The sequence below is a fragment of the Urocampus carinirostris genome, chromosome 1 (assembly GCF_059441175.1).
Source record: "Urocampus carinirostris isolate Australia breed hairy pipefish chromosome 1, RoL_Ucar_1.0, whole genome shotgun sequence".
NCBI lineage: Eukaryota > Metazoa > Chordata > Actinopteri > Syngnathiformes > Syngnathidae > Urocampus > Urocampus carinirostris.
In genome coordinates this window covers 52929452-52941927 of record NC_142349.1, presented here as the reverse complement: position 1 = coordinate 52941927, position 12476 = coordinate 52929452, and the positions used below count along the sequence as shown (strand labels likewise).

The following is a 12476-nucleotide window of genomic DNA, read 5'->3' as shown; positions in this document are numbered from 1 at the left end:
ATAGATGGGACTTTCAACTCCATCCACAGATTTTCTATGGGATTGCGATCTATAGACTGGCTAGGCCACTCTAGGACCTAGAAACGCTTCTTAAGAAGCCACTCCTTTGTTGTCCTGGTTGTTTGTTTGGAATCATTGTCATGCTGAAAGGCTTAGCCATGTCTCATGTTCAATGCCCTTGCCAATAGAGATTTCCACTTAAAATCTCTTGATACATAACCCCGTTCATTCTTTCCTCAGATCAGTCGTCCTGGTCTCTTTGACAAAAAACATCCCCAAAGCATGATGTTTCCACCCCATGCTTCACAGTGGGCATGGTGTTCTCGGATGCGATTCAGTATTCTATCTCCTCCAAACACAAGAATCTGTGTTTCTACCAAAAAGGTGTATTTTGGTTTCATCTGACCATAACACATTCTCCCAGTCCGCTTCTGGATCATCCAAATGCTCTTTAGCAATCAGCAGGCGGCCCAGACGTGTGCTAGCTTCAGCAATCACCACTCAGACACTTCTGGAAGTGCAAGATTTGAGTCCTTTCATTTTGAAATAATTGCCCTTACAGTTTATTTCTTTGCACCAAACATTTTACCTATTGCAGGTTCAGTCTTCCCAACCTGGTGCAGGCCTACAATTCTGTCTCTGGTGCCCTTCGACAGCTCTTTGGTCTTGGCCTTAATGGAGTTTGGAGTGTGACTCACTGAGGTTGTGGACATGTGCCTTTTATACTGATAATAAGTTAAACCAAGTGCCATTAATACAGGTAACGAGTGGAACCTCGTTAGAAGAAGTAAGGCCTCTTTAAAAATGCCAAAAAATTGACATAGACCTACATGATCTTTTTCCCTCGTGTATTGCTGAGGTATTGGATTTGAGAATGTATCCTTATTTACAAGAAATAAAATTCATACTTTTGATTCATCCCGGCCCTTTAACCAAATGTTTTAACCGAATATGACTCAAAAGAGTTTTCCCACCCCCTTTTTATAGTCTTGACCTTTGTTGGGCATTTATGTCTTATATATAGCGACCCCTAATTGTGTAAAAATACTTTGATTATATGAATAAACCACTACTGGTTGAAATGATCAGAGATACGATCTCTTTTACATGATTCACGGTTTAGAATCTTGTGATTTTTATTACACAACAAGAAAAAGCTGACTTGTTTGGCCGCCATCTTGCCACTACACAAGCCCAGATGAGCATTTTGCACTTAACACTTTCACTACTTTTATTTTGTTTGGCATGACACGGTGTGAATAAAATCAGCCTTTGTATTGTCAGCGGCTACACTTGAGGAAGCATTAGCTCAAGCGTCAGGATTATTTTGTCAGTCCAAACAACGACGACACGTGTACTCCATGCTGATGGATTCCACGGAAAAGAAAACACGCTTGCCATTCAACAACTTGGATCAAACGTTGATCGTTTTGAAGCTGGCGGGTGCTCATTTTTTATAGTGGATGCTCATTTTTTCTAATAGATGCTGATTGTTTCCAATGGATTTTAATTTTTCTGTGCAATATGCTCAATTTCATCCGCAAATGCTCCAGCATACAGTATACTAAATTGTTTCTGGAAATGCCCGTTTATTTCCCCAGTGAATGCACATTTGTTCCAGCGGATGCTCTTTGTTTGATTTTTTTTTTCTTTTTTCCAATGCTGATTTTCTCCAGCAGAGGCAAATTTTTAACCCCAGCAGATGGACATTTTTTTACAGCAGATGCACATTTTTTTCAGCGGATGCTCCTTATTTTTCAGCATATGATCACTTTTTCCAGCCAATGCTCATTTTCTCCAGTAGATGCTCTTCATTTCACCAATGGATGCTCATTTTTCCCGGTAGATACTAATTGTCTTCTGCCAGATGCTCATTTTTTCCAAACTGATTCCCATTTCTTCCACTAGATGCTCAAGTTTTTTCAGCGGAGGCTCAAATTCTTTTTGTCACCGGATGCATTTTTTTCTATATGTTGGATTTCAGTATTTTTGCCAGTTTTCCAATTTTTACAATAACAAATTAATTGAGTTCATTTAGCATTTTGTGAAATTATATTTGAGTTACTTAACACTTTGACATTTTTTGTGTTTATATTTAGCATTTCATGAAAATCAATAAATATTTCTTATTCGAGATTTTTTTTTTGTCCAAACAAGTTACCCTAATGTCACATTCATTATATAAAAGCAATATTTTGGGATGTAATGTTTATAGTTTTGTTTTGTTCTTTCCACGTTTGCTGTTGAGCTTTTGCTTTGATGCTGATTTTTGCAGTTTGTTGTATGCTTATGTCCAGCTTCACGGCGTGATGCGGGTGGTAATGGAGCCTTTGCTGGGAGACATGCCACTCATTGGGGCGCTCTCTGTCTTCTTCCTCAAGAAGCCTGTAAGTACCCTCAAAAGTTTTCAAATCCTCACATTCCTCTTGATCTGCCAAAACATGATCTGGAAATTAAATTCATGAAATTGTCTGGTTGTAATTTTGAATACGCTGAATTTTCAGCTCTGGAAAAGTTTCTGCCGAAATTGAGCAAAAGTGCATTTTCGGTTTTGGCTATGGGGAAAAAAAAGGCTCCTGAGAAACGATGTGTGATGATGTCACATCAAAAGTGAATGGAGCCTTTCGAAGCTGGCATTCACTCAAGTCTGTGCATGACGCAGCTGCTTATTTTTCATTTTGCACATAGATAGATAGATAGATAGATAGATAGATAGATAGATACTTTATTCATCCCCGAAGGGAAATTCACTTTTCCAGCAGCATCCCTAAGCTGAGAACAATCGAAAATAACTGAGAACAATCGAAAAATAACACGGGAGCTGCTGGAGTGGCTGCCATTCGTGACGGCGCCGGAGAAACGATTCAATTTGAATCATGTACAAACAAACAAACAATTGAATCATGTACAATTATTTTCCCCCCATTTTATTAACACTCCACTTATTGAAACATAAATATTTTGTTTGTTTGTTGTACATGATTCAATTGTTTGTTTGTTTGTACATGATGAGAAGCAAGGAGATATAGGTCGAAACAGAAGCTCTGCAACATTTTTTAATAACAAAAAATAAACAAGACTTGACTCGACTATTCTCAAAAGTCCTACTCCCACGTTTTTGTTTAGCTGCTAGTAAGACTTCTATCACTGATAACATGCTAACACTAAAGAGCTAACTTACTGCAGTTGAGTTGTTTCAATTCATAAACACGTACTTTGTGTGTGAAATTCAGTCAATTGTCCCTGGAGTTTATTGGGTGGCGCTAACCTATCTGAGGCGGTACTTTAATACACTAGTTATAATTGTACGTTTTGGCAAATATGCAAGTGCGACTTTTTTGTTGCATCATCATCACGTAGTTACTCGGTAATCTGCGGTAGTATTTATCAGTGTATAAAGAATGTATGACTGAGTTCAATTCAGAAGAGATCATTTTATTTCTAATGGCAGTCTAGGGTGTTTCTTGGAATATGATAGCATTAGCATTATGCTATTAGGTGCATACTACTAGGTGGGATTCTACTATGGGCGCCACCAGGCTGTACTTACCCAAGACACACCATAGGAAATGGTGCCCCTACACCCTTAGTGGTTAAGGGAACCAAACAACCGACCAACCAAAAGAAATAGAAATTTCTCCACCTATGATTTTTTTAAAAATAAAAAAATAACATTAGTATGATGGTTCATGTATTTTCACCTGGTACTCAAATCATTGCTTTTTTTTAACTGAATGAATTTTTTGTACAACTAGGAAGCACTAAATATTACACACTATCCCTTTAAGCCTGTTTTTTTAGGACAATGTTAAGGACAAAAAAAGCTCAACTGCTCTTTTTTAACCATCAGCATTCGGATATATTCATAATCTACTCAGTGAGCTGCATTGTTATTTGTTAGTACTTACAGAGGGTAAAGAATATTCAACTATGTAGACTTCAACATGGATCGATTTTTTTTTTCCTTATGCCAGTCTTGTCATGTGTTAGCATTAGCATTATGCTAGACTCCAAACCAATTCTGTTTGTTCCCTCTTTTTAAAAATAAAAAACCCAAGTCATGTATTTTCTTCCAAAAATCACACTTGTTTGCCTAATTTCAAATTTGTCCTTCAATTTTAATTTTTTTTTATTTAAAAAAACATTTTTTTTTTAAAATTACAAAATGCAATATACTTGCACGCGATTTATTTTTATAAAGACTCTTGACTAAAAACTGTTGCGGTCATTATCTCATGTTCCCCATAATTTTGAAAATAAAAGCAGAAAACTTCAAGTGCCCAATGTTTCATTTTGCAAATATAGTTTCTAAAACTAAAATCTAAAAATTATGTTTTCAATAAGGTTCATTTCCAGTAATCACATTTCTTTACCTGTTCAGTTAAATTCCATCCTCTTAAGTCCCAAAATTTCACAATAAAACTGCGAAACAAAGACATTTTGTGTCAACTTCAAAACATTAAGTCTATTTTTTTATTTTTTATATATTCAAGCTTTTTTTTTTTTTGGGTTGTAAGTCAAAAGCTCGGTGGCCTTGGGGGTAGGGAGCCCGCTCCAAGACTGTGAGGTTGTGATTCAAGCCTCGACCGATTCTTACCTAAGACCTACAACATTGGTACCCATTGCCTCCCTGCTTGGCGCCCGGCATTAGGGGTTGGAATTAGGGGGTTTAGTCACCTAATGACTGCCAACACATCAGTTGGGTTGAGCGAAGGGGCTGGGAATCCCCTCCTCTGTATCAATCTCCCAGAAAGAGTCAGAAATGACTCTAGCCACCTCCCACTAGGGACATATGGCTCCGGTATGTATATATATAAGTCAAAAGAAAAAAATAAGCAGCTCTCATTTGATACTTTGGATCTTTTTACAATTACTATTCCGGAATTTTTTTCAGTTTCTGCTTTCCTGTTTTTTCTTTATCTGGATTTTTTTCAAACATTTGTTTTGCCATCAAATTCTGCGAGTTGTTAGAATGTGTACGAGTGCATCAGATTCCTTGTCAATTATTTGGCGGTTGGTGTGTTTTGGTTTCGCATAGCAGAGATTTCGATCTCTGTCACATGATTGGCAGTTATGATCCAAAATACCGATTGCAAATAGAGTACAGATAGTCTCGCTTGACTTTGCCAAGACATTTCTTTGGGCTTTGACTTCCAACCTTCATTTTAAAACTACATTTGAATCCCACTAAGTGTTTACCCAAGGGTCAAGCTAACTACACTTACAACCCATACGGATTTGTAATCCAGACAGCTGAATAAAAGGTCGTTTTTTTTTTTTAGTATTACATATAAAAAAAAGGTTGTTTGTCCCCATTTTTAATGGCGTGTTTTTCTATACTTTCTATTTTTCTAATCATGTATTTATGTGTCAAGATATTAATAAAAATGCAGAAATGTAACTCTAACATGAACTCTAAAAACGTAAATAAAGTGGTCTATCACAATGTGGTCTATCTAGGAATAGGATATCTATGGCCTGCATTTTTTTAAAGATATTTATTCAATGTCCTGGAAAATAAACTATTATTAAATTTAGTGCTTAAAAAGAGGCATCCTATATTACTTTTCTTTAATTCTGAGTTCTCAAAACCAATACAATGAAATGAAAAAAAACAAATATTACATGTAAAATATAGGATTTATTCCCCCTCATGCATTGTCAAGGTATCGGATCAAGACCCTGTGACAGCAGATACACAAAACGTAATATTTTTTTATTTTGCTCCTGTCCTGCCCCTCTGTTATTTTTTTTAACTCGATTGCAGCCTTGTGACTCAAAAGGTTTGCCCACCTCTATCCCAGACCATTACCCCATAAAATGATTGCCCTAACCCTTAAAACTCTACAGCACATTCTAACCCTTAGAAAGGGTTCTAGCCTTATTAGCGTTAGGGTTAGGGTTATGTCCTTTAGAGGATTCTTGGTCCCCACAACGACGGTAAAAATCTTGAAAATGGTCCTCAAAAGTTTATAAAATAAAAGCACACACATTCACATACATGCCAAAAAAATAACCCGTGCAAGCACTATCCAATTCATTTGAAACACACATGAATAATATACATATTATTTTTAATAGTAATCAAGATTATTTTTTGTCTGCAGCTTCTGGACATCAATTGGACGGGCTTGACCAACCTGCTAGACATTCCCGGGATCAAGTAGGTAGCCGGATTATTGGCGGGATTAAAATGCTTTAGCTCCTGGCGGAGTTGGCCGCTAGCAAAAAGGCAAGTGTGTGGGTGTGTTGCAAAACGACACAAAATAACAATCTGTTTATTCAGGGGTGGGCAACTATGGGGTGGCAGGCCGGATTTAGGTCAAACATTTGCCCAAAGGGACCGATGCTGGAGACATACCCAATTTTTTTTCATTCGTGAATACGTTTACATTGTTATATTTCTTTATTTTTGTTTGTTTTATTAAAGATTCATTTCATCAAATTGGTTTTGAAAGGTTCATACTTAAAAGAAAAACAATATATGGGGTCCCTGTTTTAAGTTCAAATGTGATAGATTCTGTAGTAGTGTTTTGTAGTATTTCGGTTGTACTAGTAGGGCTGCACGATTTCGGGAAAAAACCCAATTGCGATTTTTCAGACCTAGATTGCAATATCAATGCAATTTTTCAATTTTAAAAGAAAAGTGCATTTACTGTACAAGTTTTTTTTCCAGGGAGAACATAAACATGCAAACATAACTTGAGATGACGTACTTAGAGACAGAGAGTATACGACTATGACAAAATATCAACTATAGATGTACAAATAAAAACAGAAATGCAGTTGAATAAATGGTCTTTATTGCCATAATACAGAAGGACAACAAAATTGGAGGGCTATTCCTTTCAGTGTAAGAAAACGATTAAGATCCTGGCAAGCTACCTGCTAGAGTCGAGTCCCCGCGACTTTTGCAATGTCTTTGTGATGATTAAACTACAAGAGTCACAAATGTTGCAGTTTTCCACAAGTATTAGCTTCAAGTTGTCCGCTTCATTGGTAATGGATCTGGCGTTTGTGACTAGCCACGTTCAGCAGTGGTGGCTTAAGAGTTGTCAGCCTAGCTGTTAGCTTTCCCTTCGCCGCCGGCTGTCGATTTCTGGACGCGATAAAAAATCAAGGTAGCACCCGCTAGTGATCAGTTTTTCTGTGTGCTTTTCTGACTTTCTGTAGAGTCCGATTTAAATCATGAATTTATTTTGAATGTATCAAGCCACAATCTGTGGCATTTTTTGGGTGGCCGTTTGTGCACGCGCTGCAAGACTGGCGGTTTACACCAGCCTATCAAAGTCGTGCACACGCGTCTTGCAAACTTTACCTCGCCTTTATTGACTGGTGCCATTAAAAACCCGCTTGTGATTGGCCGGCACTGTTGTTGGCCAAACACCGCGTCAATCTAATTAAAAACTTGAAGTATGAAGCCTTGAAAAAACGCAGTGGTTTGCGGTTACACTATTGCACATCGCGATATTGATTCGATTTCTGTTAATTGTGCAGTTCTATGTACTACTGTATTGTATTTTGTGGTATTTCTGGAGTATTTTTGTATTATCAATGTAGTTTTATTTTTGTAGTATTTCCTTAGTTGGATGTTTGTAGTATTTCTGTAGTATTTTTGTAGTATTACTGTAGTTGTACTTTTCTAGTATTTCTTCTGTTGGATGTTTGTAGTATTTCTGGAGTATTTTTGTAGCATTACTGTAGTTGTACTTTTGTAGTATTTCTTCAGTTGGATGTTTGTAGTATTTCTGTAGTATTTTTGTAGTATTACTGTAGTTGTTTTTTTGTCATTTGTTTCATAATATTTCTTCCGTTATTTATTTTATAATAGTATTACTGCAGCAGTATTTGTCTGTAGTATTAATGTAGTTTTATTTTTGTATTAGTATTTATGTAGTATTTCTTTAATCTTTCCTTAGTTGAATTGGGAAGTATATCTGTAGTATGACTGTCGTAATATTTTTTGAGTCGTATTCTTTATTATAGTATTATTATTTTTAAAGGATTTCCACAGTACTGTAGTATTTATTTATGTAGCATCTCTGTATTATTTCCATAGTACTATAGTTTTTTTTCTAGTATGCATTCAGTATTTTTGTAAAATTACCTTAGTTGCATGTTTGTAGTATTTCTGTCTTAATATTTCTGTAGTGGTATTGTTGTATTATATTATTAATGTAGTATTTCTATAGTATTTTCTTTCTTTGATAAATAAAAGCAACATAGTATATTAGGTCCTTGTTTTTAAACACTAAATGTTCTATTTAGTTATGTCATATTTTACATAAGATGAGCCTCGGGTAGCACAGCGGCGCAGTTGTTAGCGCATGTGCGGCACAGTTCATGTCTTGGGAACCTCCTGCGTGGGTTCAAATCCAGCTACCGGACTTACTGTGCGGAGTTTGTATGTTCTCCCCGTGCTTGCGCGGGATTCCTCCGGGCACTCCGGTTTCCTCCCACATTCCAAAAACACATTTCAGGTGAATTGGCCGGTCCAAATTGTCCCTAGGTGTGAATGAGCAAGATTGAGATGGGCTCCAGCACCCCCGCGACCCTACTGAGGATGAGCGGTGTAGCTGATGAGATGAAGATGAGCCTCACATAGACGGATCTGACATCACTGCCAGCCATCCTGCTGCTAAGGGAACACAAAAGCCTTATGGCTGGACAAAAAAACAAGAAAAATGGGGCTGCAATAAATAATACAGCCACATCTATTGGTCAAATATCACACAGTGTCCCCCAATTCATTCACTTTTTAATCGTAATTTACTACCATTCTGCCGCCGTGCTGCCATATAGCTCCCCATCCATCAATAAACAGAAAATCACAAACTTATGCCTAGATATATATCGTGCTAGACATTTTCTTTTAGTCAGCAAGCTTCTATATCTAGTTATCTAGCTTTCTTTCCTGCTTGCCATTTATTTTTGAGGTTTTTTTTTACTGTTTACTTTCCCTCATGTAGGTTTTAGATCAGGGGATGCTTTAATAATAGCCTTTAGTCTGTACAGTCCTTTGAGACTTCTTGTGATCTAGTGCTGTACCAATAAATATAACTTGACTTCTTTTTAAAACAGGCGCCCCTTTTGTTTCTTTGACGAATAATGCTAAAATTAAGATTGTTAATGTATTTGAAAAAAACTAAATCACAAAAGGTTATGATGGTTTTTTCCATGTTTAATCAAAAATATTTAGTAAAATCTAGTCTCATTTTGGGGCAGCACGGCGGCGCAGTGGTTAGTGCGAGTGTGGCACAGTTCTGAGGTCATGAGATCCAACCTTCCTGTGTAGAGTTTGCATGTTCTCCCAGCACTCTGGTTTTCTCTCACATTCTAAAAACATGCATGTCAGGCTAATTGGCCGGTCCAAATTGTCCCTTGGTGTGAATGAGGGAGTGAGTGGTCTGTCCCTGTGTGTCCTGCAACTGGCTGGCAACCGGTTCAGGGTGTCCCCTGCCCACTGCCTGAAGATAGCTGGGATGGGCTCCAGCACCCTCGTGACCCTACTCAGGATAGGCGTTGCAGATGAATGAATGAATGAATGAATGAATAGTCTCACTTTGATACTAGCATTGTGGATGTAGTTTCTAAGCTAACAGTTGATGCTAGGTTTGCATCACAGCAACTCACTGCCAATGCTAACTAGCATTAACTATTGGCCTCATTAGAAATAATAGTGATTCTTTGGATAATTATTTGCACAATGTCAATGGGGGGGAAAAAATGTGGTGTGTTACATTACCTCATGTTTAGATCCCGCTTTGATGATTTTGATCCTGCGCCGGTGGAAGTATCACACCAATTTTGGGAGCTCTGGGAGGATGTGAGCGGTACTTGCTGTTTGTGCAAACCAGCCGGGCCGGACCAAAACCGTCACTAGTTTGGAAATGTGGCTGTCCTTGTTGGACAGGTTATTGTTGTGTTTTTTCTTTTTTTCTTTGCCTTTAGCTTGCCTAACCACGCCCTTTTCACTTTCATCCTGCAGCGACTTTTTGGTGACCTTCTCGAGTCCGTAAACCAAATTCCCATGGGAGACTATTCCTTAGTAGTTCTAATCTCTTTTTAAGAGTTGTGTTCTTCTTTAAGTTGAGGTTAGAATTGCATTTAATAAATAAAAGTGAGTGTGTGTGTGAGATCAAAGCACTAACCCCGCCCTTTTCACTTTCTTACTAAGCGTTTCCATTTGGAATGCACTTTTCATGCCAAAGAGACACACCCGCAGGAGAAATCCTGCAGGATAACACGCGTTCTTGTGCGCATGCGTGTGTACGCGCATATTTGTGTGGGCTTGTGCAAAAAAGAAAAAAGAAAAACACAAATCCTGGAAACGTAAATCAACAAGTGGACATACAGTATTCGGGTTGTCTTGACAGAAAACAGACGCCATCTAGTGAACAGTAGTATCTATTACAGCACTTTATACATCACAACAGCAGAAAAGGCAGATCAAGGTTAGATTAGATCGATAATAATCATTGAAAATAAATTGGACAGAATCATAAAATGAATGTTTTCAATTTATTTTGTATACCCCGTATTCATAAATTTCTCAAAGGACTGCACAGGCCAAAGATACACAATCCCCTGATCTGAAACCGATTCAATTGTTTGAAGTCTGCTTTAACACCACCTAAAAATGTATACATTTCCATATTTCAATGAGGACAGCATGCAAATAATGACAGAAGCGGGGAGGGCTAAGTAACTGGATCGTTGCATTTCCTCTTTTGTCAACTAAAAGCACCCAAAACATGTATTTCATTCTTATTCTAATACAGGGTAGCATGGATACAATTACAGAAGAGGGAGGAATAAGTAACTTGAACCGTCACATTTCATATTTTGGCAGCAATACCCTCAACCAGATGTTTACTGTAGCTGTTTTGTTTTATAGAAACGGTGTTGACTTAAATCTGTTGTGCTCATTATCTCGTGTTCTTCTTATTTTCAAAATAAAAGCAGAAATGAACTACGGTGTGCCCAAACTTTGCAACTCATTTTAATATGTATAATTGTGCTGTTTTATTCTCACCAGCGGTTTGTGTGACAACCTGATCCAGGACATCATCTGCAGCTTCCTGGTGCTTCCCAATCGCATCACCATCCCACTGGTGGGCGAAGCCCAGTTGGACCAGCTCCTCTTCCCCGTGCCCAAGGTATAACCCCTTGTCATCACTAAAACAATTTATTTTCTTAAATTTCCCCTCCCCCTCTGTACCTCAGGGCATTCTCCGCATCCACTTCCTGGAGGCCCAGGACCTCCTGGGCAAGGACAAGTTCCTGGGGGGCCTGATCAAGGGCAAGTCGGACCCTTATGGCGTGATCCGGGTAGGCAATCAGCTCTTCCAAAGCAAAGTCATCCACGACACGGTCAACCCCAGGTGGAACGCCGTTTACGAGGTGAGGCGGGGAGGCAGGAATCGAACCTAGCGCTCCGGTTTTCGGGGCTAACCTATGTGTATGGCAGGCTGAGGTCATGGATCCCCAAGGTCAAAGCATGGAGGTCCAGTTGTACGACGAGGACACGGATAAGGACGATGTGCTGGGAAGGTGCATTGCGCAATATTTCAAACTTTTTTGTCCGAGTTGGGAGGGGCATGGGTCAGCATCCCTTTTCAGTGAAATTATTTTTTACGGCGTAGTGGAATCATTTTGGGTCGGAGAAATTCATTAAAAAAATTACAATTTGTTAAGCTGATCAATTCCACTTTGAAGATGTTTTTCTTTGTGAGGGTCAACAATTTAATTATCTATCAGGTGACCTGAAAAAGTCATTATTACAATAACATAGAACAAAATGAAGTTTAAAAAAAAAGGGAATTGTGTTATTTCCTTCATTATTACCCGGAAAAAAAAGTACTTACATTTGAGATTTTTTGTATTCAGAATTTTCCCATGTCAATAATTAAGAAGTGATTTAATAAGCTGTCCTAAAATTTTAATTAGCATGCAATTTTTTTTCCCGTACATTACATTAGCTATACATCATTTTTTTGTTTCACGAGGAGAAAGTTAGAAATATATTAAACTAAGATAATTATAGTGAAGTATAATAAATAATTGAATTATATTTTTTGTTTCCTACAACATTTCTTCTTTTTTAAACATTTTAATTTTTCTACAATATATTTGTTTTTTATGTTAAAACACTTTGTTTAGTTGTCTATTCAATAGTGTACCTTTTAAGGTGCATTATTTAGGGAATTAATCAGTTGGATGGTCCAACATTTTAATTCGTAAAAAATTAATTTATATAATACATATATATATATATATATATATATATAAAATAAATAAGCTGTTTTTTTCACCAAAATATTCATTAATTAAAATACTACGCAAAAATGAGATTTAAAGAAAACAATTTTACCACCCCCCCAAAAAAGTAAAAATGTAAAAAACACAATTACCTTCTAAGCAGATAGGCGCCTTGAATGGCTGACTCCCTATTGGTGTGTGTGTGTGTGTGTGTG

The 12476-nt window shown here is 37.5% G+C and overlaps 1 protein-coding gene across 2 annotated transcripts in view; it reads left to right on the top strand.

Moving 5' to 3' along the window:
• The window catches only part of esyt2a (extended synaptotagmin-like protein 2a), a 45505-nt gene that overhangs the window by 18799 nt on the left and 14230 nt on the right, over positions 1–12476 (top strand). For both annotated transcript variants that reach the window (XM_088345031.1, XM_088345040.1), the window contains 5 exons: positions 2298–2387; positions 6108–6163; positions 11039–11159; positions 11227–11403; positions 11471–11553. In XM_088345031.1, coding sequence (XP_088201157.1) covers positions 2298–2387; positions 6108–6163; positions 11039–11159; positions 11227–11403; positions 11471–11553 — 527 coding nt within the window. The remainder of the gene's footprint in view (positions 1–2297; positions 2388–6107; positions 6164–11038; positions 11160–11226; positions 11404–11470; positions 11554–12476) is intronic.